The 22,844-nt window shown below is 44.2% G+C and overlaps 1 protein-coding gene across 1 annotated transcript in view; it reads left to right on the top strand.

Moving 5' to 3' along the window:
- Dock2 (dedicator of cytokinesis 2) overlaps positions 1-22,844 on the top strand; it is a 478,084-nt gene that overhangs the window by 401,732 nt on the left and 53,508 nt on the right. Inside the window, exons 33-34 of the mRNA XM_004637060.2 lie at positions 7,841-7,989; positions 15,333-15,418. Of these exons, the coding sequence (XP_004637117.2) occupies positions 7,841-7,989; positions 15,333-15,418 (235 nt within the window). The remainder of the gene's footprint in view (positions 1-7,840; positions 7,990-15,332; positions 15,419-22,844) is intronic.

Below are 22,844 nucleotides of genomic sequence, written 5' to 3'. Positions count from 1 at the left end.
AGAGAGAGAGAGAGAGAGAGAGAGAGAGAGAGAGAGAGGTATTTATCTGGGGGGAGGGGCTGGCCAAATAGCTCAGTGGATTAAAGTGCCTGCAAGCAGGCCCAGGGGTCAGGGGTTCAATCCCGGGCCTGCCTTGCCCCCGGGGGCATTCTGAGACAGTGATTGAGACTAGACATGGTGCACACCTGTAATCCCAGCTCTTGGGAGGCTATAAACAGGCAGATCACTATGAGTGCGATCTAGTAGTGAGACCCTGAGCACCCTGTAGACCCTTCCCTAAAATACCAAAAGAAAAGAATCTATCTTTAACCCAAATTTCAAAGTTCTTATGAATAAATTTTGCAGAGAATATGCAAATTTTTTCCAAAGGGTATGAAATGGGCAACTGTGTTTTCCAAAGATGACTGATAATGAGTAAATCATACTGCACGTTAGTTTTTAAATTTGTATTTTAATGCCAGAAGCAATCAAACAACATCCTCACGATCATCAGCATCATCATCACCTTCTTCTCATCAGGACAGACTAGAGCAACCCCATGATTATAGGATAGCTAATTGCAAGGCTCTCGTTCAAGCTGGAATGTGGTTTAACATTCTCCCAGGGCGAGTCTAGACATGTATGTATGTGCGACCTCATGTGTATGTATCGTTTTGGGAAGGAAGGTATGCATGTAGGAAAGGAGCTCTTGGTGGGGACAAGGACAATATGTCATGGAAGCCTCATCCATTCAAGGGTTAAATTCCTTTGTTTTTGGATTTGAGGATAATAACAAATGTATTGTGCTTTTCCCCAGACTGTAGCATCCTAACACTTGGCTTCTGCTTGGCATGAAGTAATATGCATTTTACTAAAATGCCTTTGCACTTAACCCTCCCACATTTGCTTGGTTTAATGCTGGGCTGCTGTATTAACTGTCATTGTGTGAGAGAAAGACATTCTAGCAATGTCATCTTGGTCACATAAGTGGGGAGACTGTTCCTGGCAGGCCTGAGGGAGCACGTGGACTGTTCCTTTTTAAAAAAGCATCAATTCAGGGCCTTGTTTGCTGCCTAGCCCCAGGGAGTGGGGAAGTTTGGGAGAGAACAGGGCATAGGACATGCCCTGTGGTGGTGGCCCTACTGTCTGTCTAACTGGCAGACTAGAAATACACTGATTAAAGTTAAATGTGTAACGGAGATTTAGAAGTTCAGAGCCCATAAGGATGTATCCTTAAAGGAGATGACTCCTGAATTAGGCACCAAAACATGGTCTCATCAAACCGAAGAAAAGCTAAGGAAAAGAGAAGCATTTCAGGGAAGAAACCAGCCTGAGCAAGTACAGTATGTTTCTTGGGGCTGGGGGAGAAGCTGCTGAGAATAGGGGAAGGGGGATCAGAGAGAGAGATCCGTTTACTGAGTATTGTGGTAGGCTAAGTATCAGTGCCCCAAAGAGGCCTGTGTCCAAATCCCCAGAACAAGTGAAACATGTGACCACATGTGGCAGAGGAGATTTTTCAGGTGTGATTAAGATTCCTGAAGGTGTTGAAGGTATCTTGGATAATCCAAGTGGGTGAAACGCAATGTAGTGTCCACATAAGTAAAAATGAGTCCAGACAATTAAGAGTCAGAAAGAGTTGAAAAAAGTACATTGCTGACTGAGGATAGCAGTGAGAAGCTACGAGCCAAGGAATGCAGAGCGCCCCCAGGAGCTCAAAAGAAGAAGGAGGCTGATCATCCTTCAGCCCCTTGGAGGAGCGTCTTTTGGCCAGTGAATTTCGTTTCAGACATCTGATCTCCAGGAATATAAGATAATTAGTCTTGTTTTACAAGTCACTAAATTGGTGATGATTTATGACAGCAGTGACCGAAAACCAATACAAGCACTTTCTAAATGCTAGGAGCTGGGGTTAAAACTGAATGCACATGCGTGATCTAGCACCCTGGCCTTTTAGGCTTGTGATCATTTTGTTGAAAAGTTAAATGCTAATTGCAGAACCACTTAGCTATGGTTGCAAAGATGAAAGAACTAGAGAAGAAAAGCTTGATGTGTCCAGAAGGTCTATGATGGAATCCTTCTAGGGACTGAACTGCAAACCCTTCCCTCAAGGAAGAGCTGAGCCCTCGAATGCTGAGCAGTGCTGTCGTGAGGGCCACCTGTCCAATTCTAAGAGAATATTTAAAAGGAACAGTGGAACTAACTGTGGCAAGATAGCTCCTCCTTTAACTTCATTGTAAATTGAACATACTATGAGCCAAAAGTGTGCTGAAGATGCCTAAGCTGCCCGACATCCCAGTGTGGCAGCTGTGAGGCTCAATGGGAGCTGTACTTTGTTGCTACTGCCCAATATCACATGAGAAAATCAGACCATATATCACTAGCCTAGGAAGATACCCACATTCAAGCATAGTCTCTGCAGAATGGAGATCACTTTTACACCAATGAAGAGTTAAAAATCCTAAACCAGACTATTGGTAATCCAAGGTTGTCTGTATTTTTATTTAGCCCTGTGTCCCAAATCATTATCATCTCAGCCTGGGGTCAGTATAAAACATTCTTTTTAAAAGAGCTTTTATTCATTTTAATGAGGAAAAAAAGCAATGAAACAGTTCCAAGACAGGTTAGTCGGACAGTTACAATAATTAATACATTGCATATTGTTGTCTTTGTGGTAGTTATTCAGAGGACAACATGCAAACATGGCATCTTGTCTAAACAATATTGGTACAAACCTTTCTTCTCATTGAACTAAGAAATAGTAGCTGCATTTATATCCTAACTATTTTGTATATACATATATTTTTTCACTACAAAATGGTCCTTTATTTATATCCCCCTTTTTTGTTTTGTTTTGTCAGAAATGGATGTTCCATTGCTGCTAGAGAAGCCATATTTGGTTATTTTTCCTTTGTATTCTAGCAAAGGGTCTACAGGGTATTCAGGGTCTCACTACTAGATTGGACTCATAGGGATCCATCTGTTTACAGCCTCGCAAGAGCTGGGATTATAGGTGCGCACAACCACGCCCAGTCTCAATTGCTGGCTCAGCATGTCCTCAGAGTTGGAATCCCCAGCCCCTGGGCCTGCTTGCAGGCTCTTTAATCTGCTGAGCTATTTGGCTGGCGTTGGAGAAGTTAATGCGAGTTCAAGGATCGTATAAAACATTCTTGATGATGTAATTTAATTTATTCTTGGGAATCTGATGGATTTCTTTTTTGCACCTACAGTACATTTCCCCTTGGACTAGCCACACTTCCGGTGCTCAAAATATGCAAGTGACTGTAGTGTCTTCCAGACTGAGTAACAGGGCGGTGGTGATGCCTAAGGATTTACTTGCAGTGGCAGATGTAGAGTAGGGCACAGTGTGGGAATGAGGCCAGGAGAAGGAGGAAGGAACACAGAAGGAGGGCACTTGAGAGCCCCAGTTCGGTTCACAGAGGAGCAGAGGCCAGCAGTGGAAGGAAGGCAGCCAAAAAGGGCCTGTAGAGCTTCATCCCAAGAACAATGGGAGCCACGAGAAGGTTTTAAGTGGTGGGCCAATCAGAGCAGTTTGAGGCCTTTTAGACATTTGTGAGGACAGAGAGAAGTAGAGCACCATGGATGTCCTGACCCTTTGCCCAGGTTGACTTGTTTGGTATAAGGGTGAATCAGTAAACTGGGCAGCATGCAGAGTTCCTTGAAAAACAGAGCTTTGACGGTGTTGGATGCTCTTTGCATAGTGTTTTCTCCAGAATCTAATTTAGGGCTGAGCCCAAAATACTCATCACCCCATCATCATTATTAGCTGAATGTCCTCACAGTGCCTGACACTGGACAAAGCGCTTAGTTTAACATTCATTCTTTCATATCACTAAACAAATCTACCATGCAGGTATAATGTTTGTTTTTTGGTTTTTTGGTGGTACCAGGGATTGAACTCAGGATCTTGCAGTTGCCAGGCAAGCACTTATTCCACTGAGCTCTCTCCCCAGCCCCAGGCAGGTATAATTATTATCCCCATTTCACAGATGAGATCATGAAGGCTCAAGGACACTGAGTGGCAAGCACATGGCCACACAGCCATGGCATAGCCCTATAGGACCTTGTGCACAGGGTCAGGTTCTGAGATTCTACAGTGCCAAGTGCCAGGTGCCAGAAAGGAAGCTGACAAGGCATCTCCTGAAGATGAAGAGAAAATCGATTACCTGACTCAGCAAATTGCCAGGAGGGTGCTCTTCCAAGCCTGAGGCAGAAGAGCTGATAGCTGTGCTTCTCTTTTGGAATCAAAGGAATGATTTTTTTTTTTTTTTTCCTTTTTTAATGACAAACTCTACTTTATTTTAGGCTTTGGGAGGCTTCCTGAACTTCACAATGTAGGAGGTCATAACTTACTCTTATCTTTGTTCTTTTCATTGTTTTTGTTGTTGTTTGTTTGTTTGTTTTTGGTGGTACCAGCAATCAAATTTAGGACCTTGTGCTTGCCAGGAAAGCACTTATTCCACTGAGCTATCTCCCTGGCCCCCCTTTGTTCTTTTCAGACTCCATGCCAGACTTTGCTTTCTTGCTCTGCTGTGCAAGCTGGACTTGAACTCATCACATAGCCCAGGATGTCCTTGAACTCCCAGCAGTCCTTCTGCTTCAGCCTCCCAAGTGCCGAGATTGCAGCATGTGCTGTCGTGTGTGGCTTTATGCCAGGCTTTTGAGAGCCAGGGAGTCTCAGATCAAGCACCTCTTCTGTCTGACATGAACCTCATGGGCTAGTGACTTCCCCAGCTTTGTTGTTAATCTGGCTTACAAACCTTTCTTTATGTCCTTCCTTTCTTAGTCATCTTCTAGGTACCCTCTGACCCTTGTCACTCAACCTAGTGTACCCCCAAGGAGAGTAATGTGTGAGGCCCTTGCACAGATTAGACACTCGGGCTCCTTCCCTGTCATGCCCCTTGACTCCACTCTGTGCTCTCATTACTAGCAGATCCTTTCCCAAAGCCTGTGTAAGTCAGCATTTGGATTTATCCTGCTGCCTCTTTGGCACTTTAAAAGCCTCTCCTAATTGGTATCTGTTCCCGGTGAGATTCGGCTTCCATTATGTAAAAGAGACCCTCAAATCAACTCCCTTCTTTGCCTTTTTTTAGAATATAGCAGCAGGTGTGATCCTCGAACAAGAATTTTTTTCCAAGTGAGTTTGTATTCAACTAGCTGCAAATCTCCCTCCCTCCCTCCCTCCCTCCCTCCCCCTTTGTCTCTCACTGTATCTGTATACATAAAGGTATGCACACACATACATACACTTGGTTTATGTGAACACAATATCCAGTGTGCTGAGATTCTATTTTTTTGGATATAAAGGAATAAAATTGCTTTAGGGAACAATTTAAAGGCCATTAAGATCACACGGTATCAGAATCTCTTTCTCCTCTTTCCCTATCTGACAAATATCTCTTATACAGACTATAAAAATGCAGGTAAAAAGTATCCAAGAGATCTCCAGTCTCTGGCATATCCACCCTTTATTTTAAAGCATCTTAAATATATCCTTATCATGCCCATTGCCCTCCAGTATTCTAAAGGCCTTTGTTGCATAAGCAATTTCTCTATTCCGTCGTGGCTTATCTGACAGTTTCCCATTTATTTTCTACCTATTATTGTACTCGACTTTGAATTTTAAAATCCCACTGTGGGTTGAAAAAGACTTAAAGGATCTTGAAGGACGAAATCAGAAACCTAGATTAGCAATTACCAGAAACTTGCCGGAAAGTAAGGAGGTTTTATCCTGTTTGGACCAGCACAAAGACCTACGAGTCAAGTGTAATCTGAATGCATCGTATAATGAAGCTGGTACTCTGGAAAAGTGACTGCCTAACTTCACTATTGCCTTCTCACAAGTGAAGCTACTCCTAGGATAACACATTTTATACCTGGGTTCTGTATGAAAAAAATCTCCAACATTAAGCCTCCTTCAGGCTGAATGAAAATTAATTTTCTTACTGCCTTTGCTGTTGGCTCCCTTTTTATTTTCTTTAATCAAAAGCACTCATCCTGCCCCACCCCCTCCCCACACACACACACACTACTGAATGACTTCCAGCGCTCCTAGGCGCCTTCTACCCCGGATGAAGACCACAACTCTTTATCTGGACAATAGAGAAAAGCAAGTGGGCTTCCTGGGCTCTGCAGCTCAGGAGGAGGAGGAGACGGATGCAGGTGAAATATAAGAAGGATCAGTTTGGGTTGTTGGAATGTGCCTGTCCCTGCTCCCCTGCTAGCCTGCAGCTCCTAAGTACTCCTGTCCCGCATCTCTACCTCTTCTTGTGTGTGTATTCTGAAGTGTCTTCTCAGTTCTGCTTGATGAGGCTGTTTTCGTGGTTCATTCTCTCCAAACATCAAAGCCACGGCCAATGTTACAAAGCGTGTCACATGCCATGCACTGATTCTGCTGCTCAGAAACTAACAATTCATTTATTGTTCAAAATAACTCCATGATGTGAATGCAAATATCATCCCAAGTCGCAGACAAGGATGTTGAGGCTTCAAGAGGGAGGACAAACTTGCCCAACATCCTACAACTAGCAGTGGTTGAGTCGGTTTACAAATCTAAGTGGTGTAGATGGAGAACTGGTCCTCTTAACCACCGGGTGACAGTGCCCCTGCCACTGGTGCCGATTCGGGCACATAGAGGCACATTTTGCATGATTTTCTCAACAGATGGGTATTGCTTTTGCCTTGTTATGAGGTACATGTCCAAGTCACATGTCTAGAAAAATAGGACCTCTCTGGAAAATGGTCAGCCTTGAAAAACTACGGAACAAAAATGCCAGCCCCAAACCAGACATGGTGGCACAAGCCTATAATCCCAGCACTGGGGAGGCTGAAGCAGAAGGATCACTATGAGGCTGAGCTGCATAGAACAATCCTGTATCAAATAAATAAATATTTTTTTTAAAAATCTCAAACATGCCAGCCCCAATCAGCCTATTCTTGCCTTGCCTGCTTATAGAGAAGCCACCGGGCATGAGAACAGTGAGGGCAGATAAGGCTAGGATGAGATGCTGGGGCCACTATTTTTTATTTCTGATTTTCAAGGCTGATTATTCTCTAGCTAGGTTTTAGTTTCGATACAAAAGGGTAGTATGGATAGGAGCTAGGCAAATTTAGTTCCTCTTTGAGGAAATGCTGAATTTTAGCTTCTAGAATGTTCTGTGCTCACTGCTACCAGTACAAAGATGAGAACGGGTGTGTTTTCTACCTTCCTGCCCTTCTCAGGAAGCTTGTCAGTGAGACTTCTGAGCACAGGCCTTTCAGAGGGGGGCAAAGTGGCTCTGTGGTGCTGGAGCAAGCCAGTGTGGCCAGAAGGCCAATAGCAAGGGAGGGGGCTCTAAGGTACATCTTAAAACAAGACATAGAGAATAGGACATTGTGGCTCATCTATCCATAAAGCCATGTTTTCCCTCACTGTCCCACTGACAGGTGATGTCCTTCATAGCAAGTTTTGTTTTCCTCATTGCTTGGTGAAAGCATGCTTTCAAATTCTAGGAGAGGCTCATGATACAGACAGACACAATTGCAAATATCTCTGTGCTGCGCAGTCACAAAGGATTTCAGTGGGGGCTGTGTTTGCACAGGAGATAATGCAGGTGAAAGTCCTTGGAAGCAGTGAAGAGCTCTCCACAGGCTGAGGCACTATCTTGTACAATGGGCCCTGTTTTTGGTGACGTGTGAGCCTCTCGCATTGCTCACACATGTAAAGTGTTCAAAGCAAGCCTGGTGTGTGGTAAATAAGGGTACAAGTATTAACTGTCATTCCTACTACTTCGTACCTCCCTTTTGTCCTTTCCCCAGCCTCCACGAAACTGTTTTAAGGGCCTGTGCTCCTCTTCTCTTTTAGGCCAGAACAAAATCTGCTTCATCCCAGGCATGGTAGGCCCTATATTAGAGATGACACTTATCCCTGAGGCTGAGCTTCGGAAAGCCACCATACCAATCTTCTTCGACATGATGCTGTGTGAATATCAAAGGAGTGGGGATTTCAAAAAGGTAAAAAATGAGACTGGAAACTCATGCCAGCATCCCTAATCCCCAGCCCATTTCTCCATAATGATATCCTCGTTCCATCTGCCTGAGCTTCATTCAGAGGCTATGAGGCAGGACAGGGACATTCATTCATGTGCCCAGAATGAGCTGGCAGATGGAATTTGGTCAGCGTTTTGTCCTGCCTTTCTGCCTGAGGCCAAGACGGGACCGCGCATCCTTGCTGTGGATCTGCTTGGGCCCTCTGTCAGGAGGATGTGTATCCTACTTTCACACCAAATGGCTCCTTGAGGTGTGCTCCCAGGGCCTGCCCTTTCTACCCTTATCTGAAGCTTCATCTTTTTTGATAGCTTCAAAGATGTACATTATCTAGCACTAACCAGCCCAGATGTCACCCTGGGCCGTGCGTCAGAGCGGGCAGCAAATGCGGTCCGAGGCACATTCCTCAGGAGGGACCAATGTGTGTGTGACAGGGGACAGGAGGCTTCCCTGCACTTGGATGAGAACTTGTGTCAAAATGTGAGGCCCCTTGGCCAAGCATTTGCATTGAGAATCTGGCCTCTTGAAGAATGAGGACCACTGCCTAAGTTAGATAATCCAAGAGCTCCAGCAGGGAAAGAATGCACCTACCCCTACAGTGGGTGTGCGACACTGTCCACTCATGTCCCTCATTTAGGAAGAAGGTCTCTAAGTCCCTGCAAGGCTGCCCAAGCACATGCCCCAAGTTCTGCCCCCTGCTTTCCGCACTGACTTCTCCCCTAGTTTCTTGCCAACCACCCTCCCCTTTCTTTCTCCCCTAGTGTTTATGCCTGTTCCTCCATATCATACCCTACTACCAAGGAATTTTCCATAAGACACATCCTGCCTTAAAGAGCAGAAGATTCCAAACCACCGTTCCTCACCATTCTCAGGGGCAATGCCCTTGCTCATTGTTTCTCTAATCTCTACCCACTGAAGTCTGAACGCTCTGTCAGTTCTGACCTTCCTTTATAGTTGCTGGCCATTCCTTCTACTCTTGACCCATTACACCTATTCTTCAGCCATCCCTACAGCTCACCTGAGTGGCCTTGTCCCGGTGAGGACTTCCTTCCTGTTATTTCTGTGTGTTTGTAGCCCTCCCTGCCAACAATTTCTAACCTCCCACTGATCCCACAGAGCCTGCTCCATGTGCCACGGCCTCTAAGAAAGTTTTCTTCCTGTTGCTGCCATTTTCTCTTTCCCAAGAATGACAACTATGCCACATCGCCTTATATCCATCTCTGTGCATTTATGTGTCTTCCTCAGAATCACCTAGTAAGGATGATGACAATGCCTGTCATTAAATGGGCATCTACAATGTTTCAAATTCTGTAAGTACTTTCTGTATATCAGTTTGTGTAGTCTTTTTTATTACAACACTGTACAGTAGACAACATTATATCCCCATCGTGAAGGTGGATCAAAATGAGAGGAAATTGCTCGTCCAAAGTCAGTCATATAGAAAGCAGCAGAGCAGAGGCAGCAACACACAGGCCCTTACCATTGCCAGATCCACACTGTACTCCCATCATCCAGCTAGCAGTACGGTCACAGTCAACGTAAGCTATAGGAATGAAAGCCACTGAGTAGCACCATGTTTTCTCAAATGTGACCCAGAAGACACTAATCCAATAAAATGCTCTGGAGAGAAGATTTCAGGTTAAACATGGTGGACTCCAAATGGTGCCCGGAAACCTGGCCTGGAGATTCCCTGTGTACACTAAAAAGTCAAGAACTTGGATATTCCATGGCAAGCAGACATGTTTAATTTCTCAAATTTATTTTGTAAGAAATATTGTTGGATCCACCATTGTTCCAATCACACTTTGAAAGAAGTTGCTCTAAGAGGAATAAGGGACTGGTTTTCCAAGATGGTACCTCTGTGAGGAAATGTTCCTTTCTCCTTGAGTATTACTAGAAGCTCTCTAGTCCCATAAAGGTCAGTGAACAGCTTCATGCTTTGTGAAGAACCCTAAAAGAAGTCAGACTGAGGAGCTCAGATGGAGAAAGAGATGATCTGACCAACTGGGCCAGGAGAATGGGAAGTGAAGACCTGGGCTGTGTGTCAGGATCTGCTGCCACTGAAGCATGAGCACAGGGTGAAAGCTTGGGAGCACCTGACGACTTACAAAATCAGATAGAAGACTACTTTCCCTCAGATGAGTATCTAGGTTGGCAAGTGTTTTAGAGAATTCCTGGAAACAGGTGTGGAAAGGAAACATATATCTATATACAACATCCTAAACAGAAAAATTATCTGGTCATCATTGAGACAGAGCTGACAGATGACTGTCAGCAATATGTCTTCAGAGGCTTGATGACACTGCTGTGACTCTCCTTTTCTGAAGGATTCCCTTCATATCATGCATCCATAAATGGGATTTTCCACAAATGGGATCCTCTTAGGGCTGTTTGCTTCTGTATGAGTTCATTGTAAGCATGTTCCCCAATTGCTTCGATTTGCTCCTCTCTGATCAAAAGAGACAGGACAATCAAGCTGACTAATGGGGATTTGGGGATGTGAAAACCAGCTGGAGTGTTTGGTGGGACTCTAGCTGTGACACAAGTAGGCCCAGGCATGTGGCTTCAGGCTCAGAGTAAGCAGCTGTGAAGGTTGTGTCCAGGAAAGGGGCAGACAAGGAGGCCTGGCATGCTAAACACCAAGCAGCCCTGACAGACACAACTGGAGTGAAGCCCAGATCAGAGACTTGGACAGCAGCAGGTTGTGTGTGAACTCTGGCCTTGATGCATGCTATGGTTTGTGTCTGGATGTCCCCTAAAGCCTCATGCCATCATAGGGCATAGGCTTTGTGAAGGTGACTGAATCTAGAATTTGTGACAGATTCATGGTCTAAGGATAGGATTAAGGGTGTGAGTGCTACACCTACCCTAGGGCAGGTAGCACTGAAAGAGGATTGCCCTCCCCTCCATTCTTGTTGCATTTGGTATCTTCTGCTGCCATGAAAGATTGTGCCTCTGCCACACCACCCTGCCTTAGAGCCAGCTCATTATGGACTGAAACCTCTGCAAACTGTGAGATAGGTAAATGTTTCCTCCTTTAACCTTGAGTGTCAGGTATTTTGTCTCAGCAATAAGAAGAAAGTAATTAAGGCAACACATGACACCCAATCCTCGGGTAAGAAAAGAGCAGTGAGCCTAAGATGTGATAGTGTTGTCTTTCTAAAACAGCTTGATCCTTGTTCTCCCTCTGAAATCAAGACTTGAATCATCACTGCTGCCTTTTCTATCTCACTCAGGTACAAACTCAGAAGAGCTCTTGTTCAATACTTCCATGGAGGTGGGCTCCTATTAGAAAATATTCTAGGCCCGGGGAGATAGCTCAGTAGAATAAGCACTTGCCTAGCGAGCACAGGGTCCTGAGTTCAATCCCTGGTTCTGAAAAAAAAAAAATATATATATATATATATATATATATTCATATTCTAGCAAGTAAAGGGAATGAAACTAGTCAAGATCCATATATATATTCATATTCTAGCAAGTAAAGGGAATGAAACTAGTCAAGATCCTCTAAAGAGAGACTGCAGAAATGCATACAGAAGACCTGGTACAAATGTGATGATCCATGAGTCACGGCTAGAAGAAAAAAGAGAAGGCTTCCTTGGGTATCAGGACACTTGGAGTTCACCCCTTGTTCTTGACTCAGCTTCCCAATGATTCCCATTGGCCTCTGTAGAACCTACATCTGCAAAAGCAATCTGGAAATGCCCTAACAAATATCTACCTGGGAAGGACGAGGTGAGGAGTCTATGAAGTAATATAGTTGTGAAGCCATGAGTGAAAATGAATTGACCGGGAAGAGCAAAACCATACCCTAAACTCTTCACAGGGCTGATGCTGAGATACAGCCTGTCACAGTGACATAGCAGCATGCTGCCAGGAAAGGCTTGTGTTGGGCCTTTGGCGCTCCCTTTGCTCAAGTCTATCCATCTCTGGAACCCAAGGCAAAGGTCTTTGTTTCAGCTTCCTCACATATAAGCTGGGGATTCTACCCGGCCTCCATGGCTATCATAAAGATTACACGGGATGATGATGCTTCTGATGACAACAGAGTGACAAGATGATGATCATTGCCAACAGTTCTGGAGCATCCATCATGTGGCAAGCACTATGATTTCCCAAGAACTCCTTACAGTGCCACTTTAATAGTAGGTGGGATTTCTCAATTTGCATTTAATAAGTGGGAACACGAAGCACCTGAAGACTTAACTCACCTCCCTGTGGTCACATGGCTGGGAAAACACGGCAAAACAAGATTCAGCCAAGTCACTTCAGTGCCAAGGCCTGGGTCAGAGCCTCTCCTGAGCACAGCACCTGTGCTGGTGGTACCCTTAGCTCTCTAGCCACCCTGGGGGGCCCAGGCACTGCGTGGCATCATATGACTGCTCCTTTTCTGGCACCCTGCAATTTCCCTCTTGGCAGGCTCTTCTGTGACCCCAAGACAAGTGCTTATTTACCCCATCTACTTCTTTGCTCCAAAGAAAAGTTCACTTCATAAGGAGGAATGGTGCCAGCATTCTCAGTCGAACCACTCTGACAGCAACAAATGCTAGTTTTCTCCCCTAAAGCTGCTTTCTAGCAGCATTCTGCAGTAATAACAATAACATTAGCAGTGATAATATGTTGAGCTAGCTCCATGCACACTTAAGCTCATGTATTTATCTAGTGCTTTACATATAGAATCCCCTTCTACTCTGCTTCCTTCCAAGCTGTAGGGATTATGATGACATACACTGCATTGAGAAGGGTGGACAAATGACCGCCTGAAGGACCAAACCATCCTGCCACCTGTTTTGCAAATGATGCTATTGAAATTGAGCCATGCCAATTTGTTTATGTGTCATCTGTGCCTGTTTTTGTGCAGCAGAGTCAAGTAGCTGTGACAGAGACCATCTTGTCCACAAAAATGAAATTAGACACTAACCTGATAGAAAATATTTGCCAATCATGACCCTACGGGTTATAAAGACCACCTCCCCTGCCCAACAGGGTGGAGGGGAAGGGCGAAGTATTAAGTGCAGACACTAAATGGCAGGGGCTGTTCTTACAGCCCCTCTGCTCCATTACTTTCCTCTCTAGACTCAGCACAGACGACATCCGTGAGTACGGTAGCTCTGAAACCTTGACCTTGAGCTGTAATTAACACAAATAAGATGCACATAAGGGACATGATCCATTTGCCGACAGCAGCCCAGACCCTGATGAGATAGGTGCCTACCCAGAGCTGACTTTATTTCCTTTCTTTTATTCATTCTGGAAGACTCAGCTTCAGATGAACCGTATTGCTTGTTTTTCTCCACCTTCCCAGTGCCGTACCTCCTCCCACACTATTTCCTCCACCTGGAATGTGCTTCCTTTTCATATCTATCAGAACCCTACTCATCCTTCCAGTCCCGGTTGTCTCTTGCAATGTCTTCCCCAACTGTGGGAGCGCTCAGATAATTCCTTCACGTGTGTGCTGTGTCAGCCTTTCTGTTCCTCTGTTACTCTTAGTAAGGGATGTGTGGCCTCGCGGATGAGACGTGAACCTGAGGGACAATGAGCCTGGTGCCTGCATTCTATCACCCTGAAATTCCAACTCAGCCGCGCACCATCATTTATGCCCTGGAAAGAGCCTGCCCAGTGGTCTCCACAATTCATCTGAGACTCTAGACAGGCCACTTAAATTCTCAGAACCCCTGCTTCTTCATCTGTAATAGTAGCCAATGATTGCTGAAGGCCTTTCCAGGCAAGGCCTGGCTGTTTTTCATGAATTATCACATTCAAAGGTGACAAAGGCCTCCCAGCCTTGAAGGATATTATGAAGACCGAATAGGAAGAGATTGAAATGAGAGCCAGGAGTCCCAAGTCCCCCCTTGCTCTCGATGATCTTTGTTAATAACTCCCACTCCCTCTCCAGTTTCTTTATTAATGGTAAATGGGGGAGAGGAGGTTGGTGTGAATTGGGTGGATTCTTCAGGGTGTAGGATCAAAACAGTACAAGCCACTTTGAATCACATGCATATAGAGAAGACTTAGGACCATCTTTCAAGATATGTTGAATAAGCAATGACCACCTCCCACCCCAGGGAAAAATGTTGACGTGGACTCTGTGGTTACAAAACATTCTCAGGCTTTAATGCAGCAAAATGTAGTGGGACTGACTACACAAGATTTCTTGCTTCCTGGTTGCTTACTAATCTGACCTCTGACCATTAACTTTGTCACCAGTCTTCACTCTCTGGCACTTGCTGCATGTCTTCTTGTTGCAGGCAACAAAATTCCAGTTTAAGCTCCAGTTTATATCAGCTTATGTGTGTGTGCAGCTATATACAGAAGTTCACATAATGAGAGAACTTCTCATGCAGCCCAATCCAGGCCCTGTAAAACACCATTAGCTCTCGGTTTCTCCCGTCACTTCCTCTCTGTTCCCCTTTGTATTGTTGTTATTCCCCAGCACGCTCTTTCATTACAGTCATCTCCAGCACCCTCAGAGTTACAACCTCCCACCTTGCAGCTCAGCAGAGAGACTCCCTTTTCTAAGAATTCAGCCAAGATTAGAGTCTCACTGGCTTGGCCCAGGCCTTTTTCATCCCAGGGTCTGAGAAATGAATATGCTGATTAAGAGCCAGGCCTCTGTCTGGTGTTCCCATTTGGGAGTGGGGTAGCATTTTCACCCCACCAGAGCCCCACAGACTGACATTAGAGTTAGTGTGATCACCAAACTGTGGAGAAAGATACCAGGCAGGTCGAAATAGTAGCTGTCTGTGACAGCTTACCATCCCTTCAGATGCAGGCTTCCCCCAAGTATGTCTGTACGTCTGCAAACACTGGGAATGCCCTTTTGCTTTTTCAGCTTCCTGCAAAATTTTTACTTGACCTTGGAAAATAGGGTTGAATGAAATTGTCTCTAATAGTCCATTAAAAAAATCACCTCCCAAGCGCTGGGATTACAGGCAAGCTCCACCATGCCTAGTCTCAATTGCCATCTCTCAATCGTTGTCTCAGTACACCGCAGCACAGCATACTGGGGATTGAACCCCAGCTGTTGTGCTCTGCCTAAGCAGGTGCTTCAGTCCACTGAGCTACCTGGCCAGCCATTCTTTGTCTCTTTCTGTCTCTCTCCCCTTCTCTGCTCCAGCACTCATTGCCTGTGCTTCTCCTGAAATATGGAAGTGTATCCTATGTCCTGCATGTTCCAAGCACTCAGCACTCATGCTAAGAGATAATAAGATACCCTCTAAAGCTTTGGTTAGAACAAGGAGTTAGCTAATGTTGACACTCAGCCTTCTAATGTTGTGATTCTTGATTTTCATCTCCTACCTTGTCAGTTTGAAAATGAAATCATCCTGAAACTGGACCATGAGGTGGAAGGGGGCCGGGGAGATGAGCAGTACGTGCAGCTCCTGGAATCAATGTAAGTTCTGCTCCCAGTGCACAACCCTCCCCCCAGCCCCTGCAGCACCTGCTCTGCCCTGGACCATTGTGGAGGCTCCTGAGTACTGGCAAATTTCCACTTTGGGGGAATAAGCCTTACTTTTCTGTCTGAAGTGTCTATTTCTTTGATGTTGGTAGAATAGGCCAAATAAAAATGAAACTTTCCTGTATTTGAAAGGAGTAAAGAATCTACCAGTGCCCAAGTATCCACTTGATGTCTTAGCCGTGGGGTAATTATTACTAATTTTCCTGGTAGATTCGTGCCAGAGACTGCCTATCACCAGTATTTATAGGTGGCCTACATTGAACGGTACTGTGCTAAGTGCTGTCTGAGTAATTCCTGTGCTCAGATTTATTTTTTGGATCCTGATTTCACAGAGGGGGCTCCTGAGGCTCAGGGAGGCGAGCACATTGTCCGCAGAAGGTTGGAAAAGCTAATAGAGAGGACAAGCTGGGACCTGAAATAGTCTTTGTGAGATTCCAGCGTCCAAGACCATTTGGAGTCAGGACAGAGTTTTTCCCTAACATCTTCATTGAGATACCATTCACGCACCACACAGTCTAGCTCAAGTGTACAATTCATTGACTTCCCAACATGTGTACACTCACACAACTGCACAAACGTCATGACTATCAATTTGAGAACATTTCCATTATTCCTCAGATGAAACTGGACCCTCAGCCATCCCCCCCCCCACGACACACCACCCCGTCTCTCCCAGCCACTTGCAGCCATTTCTTTGCTTCTGTCTCTGTAGATTTGCGTGCTCTGCATTTTTTATATAAATGGAACCTTCCAATATACGGTCCCTTGTAAACAACTTCTTTCAAGTTACGTGATGTTTTCAAGGTTTATCCATGTAATATGCACCAGTGCTTTAATTTTATGTATTTATTTATGTTTTAATTTTTAAAGTAGTACACATTTTCAATATATGATGAATACATTCATTTTGGGGAATTGGAATACATAATCATATATATAATTACATGCTTATTTTATATAGCTATACGTAATTATAAATATTATATATAATCTTAATTCTTTTCACTTCTTCCTCCCCTCTTCCTCCATCCCTAAAAACCCTTCATTTTTTTAAGTCATGATGTTAGGCCAGCTTTATATTTATTTTATTTTGAATCAAACTTTTTGATACAATTTAGATATACAGTGATCACATTTATCATAGAGAATTTGTATCTGCTCATAATATACCTTGATTCCTCTTTTTTTCCATTCTCCTTCCTCCTTTGAACCCTTCTTCCCTTCCTTATTTACAAAAACTTTGTTTCCATTTTATCTTTCTTTTCCCTTCCTTCCTTTCTCCTCCCTCCTCCCAAGTTCCTCTCCCCTTTGAACAATTTTTTCTTACTTTACAGTATCTGTTACACCTTTTGGTCCTTATTAACATTTTCAATTCCTCACAGCAGAGAGACTTTGCAGTATTTACATGTGTATCCAATTTATTTCACTTAAGAGTACGATCTGAGAGTGCATCCTTTTAACTAGGAATGTCTCAAGCTTACCCTTTTTATGGCTGAGTATTACTCAACTGAATAAAAAAAAATCACATTTTCTCTATCCATTCATTAGGGACAGATAGAACTCTTGAAGACATAGGTGTAGGCAAGACTTCATGAACAAAACCCCAATCACATGGGAAACATTACGAGTTGACAACTAGAATCTTATGTTACAGAAAAGCTTTTGAACGGCAAAAGAAATCACCAACAAAATGAGAAGCAAACCCAGAGTGGAAAAAAAATTTAACCAGTTGTTCTTCAGACAGAGTAGTAATATTTAGAACATACAAAAAACTAGAAAAAAAAAAAGACCTCTCAAATTTAAATACCCAATCAAAAAATGGGCATCTGAGATGAATACATACTTCTCAGAATAAGAAATACAAATAGAAAATAAATATATGAAAATATGTTCATAACTGATCATTCAAGAGATGCAAATTAAAACAACACTGGGATTCCATCTCACCCCAGAAAGAATGGCTATCCTCAAGAAATCAACCAATAATGAATGCTGGCAGGGATGTGGGGAAAGGAAACCCTTGTCCGCTGGTGTGAGTATAGACTGGTGCTTCCACTGTGGAAATCAGTGTGGAGATTCCTCAAAAAAACTAGGACTAGAGTTTCCCTTCAACCCAGCAATTCCCCTTCTTGGTATCTTCCCAAAATAATTAAAAGCATCATATCACAGCAGTATACACACACTCGTGTTTATAACAGCACAGTTTATAATAGCTGTCTCTTGGAAGCAAGCGCTTCAGTTTTATTGCCAAATAATAATCCACTGTCTGTTTACTAATATTATCTGTTCAGTACTTAGTTGTTAAATAGACTGTTTTAGCGGATTTGGGTTGTAAGCATGTATGCATGTACAAAATTTTGTGTAGATTTATGTTTACATTTTTCTTGTTTATATACCTAAGGATGCAATTGCTGGGTCATATGACAATATAAATATAGAGGCATTCACCCTTTTGACAAATGGCCAGACTGTTTTCTAAAGTAGCACCAACGTATACATCCCCACTGGCAATATAGGCAGGCGCTGATTTCCCTACACCCTTATTAACACTTGTTAACATCTGTCTAGTTGATTGTAGCCATCCTAGGGAGTGTGAAGTGATAGCCCATTGTGGTTTGGATTCACATTTCCATGATGGTTAAGGACGTTGAGCATCTTTTTGTGCGCTTATTGGCCATTTGTGTATCTTTGGAGAAAGACTTTGGATTTCAATCCTAGCACCCCTGCTTTGGAGCTGCATGACTTCGGGCAAATCACACAACCTCTCTGGGCTTCAGTATCCCCATTTCAGAATGGTAATAATAAGCTCCCATGGTTATTTTGAAGGCTGGGTAATTATAAAGCATCTGGCACACAGCAGGTATGTGCTTAATGAATGTACTTCAGTCCCTCGGCCTGACTCCCAGTTTCTGTCTTTGGCAGCCTGGTAATTGCCCCCCTGCACAGAAAAGGACTCCTCCCAAGGGCTAGGAATGTGGCCAGGCACCCCCAAATCTCCCCCTAACTGTATATTCTCTAAATTGCAATATGCTCTGAGAGAACTCTGATTTAAGATACTTTTTTTCAATCTTTTCTAAATATTTAATAACAAAAGTAAAAGATAGGCCCTTCTCTGAGCCCCGCGGAGAGCTCCCCACCCTGCCCTGGACATCAGAGCCCAGTGGGCAGAAGGGAGTCCAGGCGTCCTGGCATCAGCCAGCCCTGGCCCTGGCCCTGGCCCTGGCCCTTCCTATCTCTGAGCACTGGCCTTTTCAATACCTAAAATGCAAGCTATATGCCCTGGAAGGAGAACCTACTGTCTGCCTCTCCAGTGGATATTGAAACTGATCATCCATGGGCAGAAACAATATTTTGCCAGAGTCACTGTTTAAAGTTCTAAAAAGGAAAATCTAAATATTGACCAGAAGTGAAACCGTGGAAGGCACTGGCAGTTTCCATTTTTATAAGCGGATGGGGCTCTGTAGTAGGCTTCAGACTATCAGCAGGGTTTTTAAATCCTTCCTCGGTGATTATTTATAAAAGGAGTTCTTAGAGGTCGAGGAAATTAAAGGCAGCTCATTATTTTCCTCCCAAGATAGAGTTGTGAATGCTCCTTACACAAAATTAATGAAGCCCAACCCAGACAGTCAGGGCCTCTTCAGAATGTCCAGTGGGCCCCAGTTCCTGCTCCTTCTTTGACCTCTCTGAGCCTCAGTTTCCTTATCTGTAGAATGTAGTATAAAACTCTTGTCAGGTTTTGTGGGATCAAATGAGAAAATTTGTAAAATGTTGAGCATGGCATCATTGATTTTCTTTCTCTTAGTTTTGAATTATTGAAATAGTTTCTGATACTTAATAAGTAGTGCAGATGCAGTAGTTATTATTGTTATTTACCAGGAAGTTCTGTACGTATTGGAAGTCAAGATTCTACCCATGTTTTTCTCTCCCAACCAGTCCTCTCAGCTCCTCCTGTCCTTCCTCCTGTCTCCTTAGACCTGCATACCCTCAGAGCTCTCCTCAGAGCCCATTCTCATGAATCCACATCTGGTTTAAATCATGAGTCCCATAAAGAGTGTAATAATAAAACACACCCCTATCTGCTTGTGCTGCATGCCTGAGACTATTTCTAGAAGTAGTAAGGGAAGTGGAAGGCTGAAAATGACTGAGCACATGTATTTGGGACCTGAGTCTTACCCAAATGAGTTTAGTAGGAAGAGGAGCTGTCACGTAAGAGCTACTCTGCACATAATTTTAAAAGGAATGAATGAGGACTGGCCAAATAGCTCAGCCGATTAAAATGCTTGCAAGCAGGTGCAGGGGTGGGAGTTCAATCCACGGCCTATTTTGCTGGCCCCTCCCCTGGGGCACGCTGAGACCTTCATTGAGACTGGGCATGGCGCATGCCTGTAATCCCAGCCCTTGGGAGGCAGTAAACAGGCAGATCACTACGAGTCCAATCTAGTAGTGAGACCCTGAACACCCTGTAGGCCCTTCCCTAAAATTAAAAATAAAATGAATGAATGAAAGTCCAGGTCTATCCACACTGACAGAAGGCAGAGCCCGCTCCTCTCCCTGGAGGCCCCCATGCCAGCTGCACTACACTTCCAGGGAGGGCCAGCTCGCACCCCCCCCCCCGCACCCTGCAACCCCAAGGCCATAGCAGAGGCAGTGGCAAGAGTGTTTGCTCCCCTCCTTCCTCTGAATGAGAAATTAGCCACATTATCCTGTGATTCCCACAGCTCTTCCTAACTGTCACTTCCATCCTCTACGGGACTCAAAAGAAAGAAACATCCATGTAACCTTGAGAAAGCCCAGCCCCATGGGTCTTGTAGTAATTTACTGGTTATAATATTGCCTACTTGACATTTTATAAGAATTAAACAGGATAATCAATGAAACGGGTTAACACAGCGTATAGAGCCAGGGAGTACCCAGTGCATAGCAGTCCCATTATATATTATGGAAAATCGTTATCTTTTTGCACCCTCTCCCTTCCCCTACTAGGCTGGGATCTACATGGAGGGCAGGGCCTTCACAGTCTCTGAATTCCTACTTTCTACAATACTACATGTGGGTGGGAGGGATGATTGATGGATGGATAACGGATGAGGGATTTCTAATTAATTGGCTCATTATCCTCATCAGTTCTAGACTGTAGGACCAGCTTTCTTGTCTTATGCCTAAGGATAGAGAAACTAAAAAAACCAAGCTTCTGAACACCTGCTTCTCACATGTGGGCCATGAACCCAGCTGATTAACATGGGTTCCAAGAGCCATGTAGAAAGATTGAAGCCCAGGCCCTAGCCTAGACCTAGTGAATCAGAATCTAGCACAGCAATGCTCAGGTGATTTCCTTATGCGCTAACATTGCAAAACTCTGGATGAAGCCAGGGTTAATCCTGCAGGTCATTGGAGTATCCTGGAGGGGCTAAAAGATTAGTGCTGCTTGGGCCCCACCAGCTATTCCAAGGTCAGTGACCCAGGCTAGGCGTGGGGCTTTGCCAAAGCTCGCCATTCAAGCATGGAGCTAGGCTGTGAGCCCCTGGGCTGGCTCAGCTCATGCCTCATGGTGCTTTGTGCCTAGGAAGTCGTGAGCCACGGCAAACACAGTGAAGTCACAGCCTGTTAGTGGGGTGGAAGGCAACCTTGGAGTGGCTTTCCTAGAAGGAGGCAGGCACAGCTGTGGCTGAACCAGACAGGCCTAAATCATAGGGCCGTTGGTGTCTCTCATTGACAATAGGGGAACAGGTGTTTCTCTCAGGGCCAAGATTGATTTGTCTGATCCCAGCCACAGTCTGCAAAGTCGCCTCCTTGCAGCCTGGCATGGCTCCTGGGATGCAGTGAGTTCAGAAGTCCTTGCTTTCCTCGTCTTTGCCCTCCCAAGAGTTCGTGGGGCTAAGACTATCCCCATCATGTGGCCTGGAACAGATCATGTGGCCTGAGTGGTGCTTGTCACCCAAGAGAAATGTGCTGCAGTGTGCCTGGGAGAAGACTCCCCAAGGGCAACAGTGGTTGCTTTGACGCCCCAGGTCTTCACTTCAACTTAACCCTAGGCGGTGTTGGGGAGGGCTTTTAACCTTCCTGAGCCTGATTTCCTCATGTGTGAAATGGGTGGAGCGCCTGCTTATCAGACCTCCAGTGAAGCTTTCCTAAGCAAAACACGTTAGAACATGACGGGGTCTGGCACTGCAGAAATGATTAATAAAAAGTCATCGCTCATCAAAATCTTCACCTTTCTTCTCTCCCTTATTAGCTTGCAGGCTACCTGAGGGTAGATGTGGTTCTTTTTCACATGGACATCTTTCTCCAAGACCACACTGTGCCTTACATAATACCTACCAACTCATAGGCACTTTTCAGATGTCACATTTTTTAAAGTTTCATTTGAAAATTTGAATGTTAATGTTATAATGAACATCATAAGTTTTTCAAATAACATACCCATATTTAAGTAGGAAAATGGAGACTTTCTCCCTCTAGGCCCCTTGTCAGAAACAACTGTGGTGAAGCATTTCATATTTATCCTTCCTGACCATGTCCTAGGCCCCTGTGTGCATTTGTGCATGTGTAGTACTTGGCAGTTCAGGCATGGGTGCAGGAGGCAGGCTGTTAATATTAACCAACTCCGACTCCGTGACCTTGAACAAGTTAGCTGGCCTTTCCATGCTTTAATTTCCCCATTTACAAGAGTCCTACCTCATTAGACTATGATGGGAGATTAAATGAATTAATGTTATAAGGTGTTATAAATAACACCTAAGACATAAGTTACATTTTTAAAACTGATTTAAAGGCCGGGGAGATAGCTTGGCAGTCTAAGTGCCTGCCTGGCAAGTGCAAGGACCCAGGTCTTACCCCCAGCCCCACAAGCTGTGCCAGCCTCTTGCTATGCTGGCCACAGAAACTAGGCATGTGGTGCACATCTGTAATCCCAGAGCTGGAGAGGCTGAGACAGGAGGATCACTACAAGTCCAAGGTGCATAGTGAGAACCTGTACCCAATAATAAATAACTAAAAAGACACAAAAATCCTCTACATATAAAAGAGAAATGACTTAAGTCTCTCACCTATTTATTTTATAGAACTTTTCATGTCAAAATATATTTATCCTTCTAATACCTTATAATGGCTTTAGACAACTACATTCTGTGAAAATACCTTAATTTATTTAACCACATTGTAAATGATGGACACATGATTATTTCAACTATTTCATTATTAGATCCAATTTGTATTGTAAATATATCTTGCCACACTTACCAGAATATTTCTATAGAAGAGATATCCTGAAGTAGAATTGTTGGATCAAATTGTGTATTTAAAATGTTGATAAATGTTGTGAAAATTGCTACTCAGAAGTTGTCATTTTGATCCCCGGGCC

The sequence above is a fragment of the Octodon degus genome, unplaced genomic scaffold, assembly GCF_000260255.1.
Source record: "Octodon degus isolate 3935 unplaced genomic scaffold, OctDeg1.0 scaffold00085, whole genome shotgun sequence".
Lineage (NCBI taxonomy): Eukaryota > Metazoa > Chordata > Mammalia > Rodentia > Octodontidae > Octodon > Octodon degus.
Note: the sequence above shows the minus strand (reverse complement) of the source record. Positions and strands in the feature narration are given on the sequence as shown.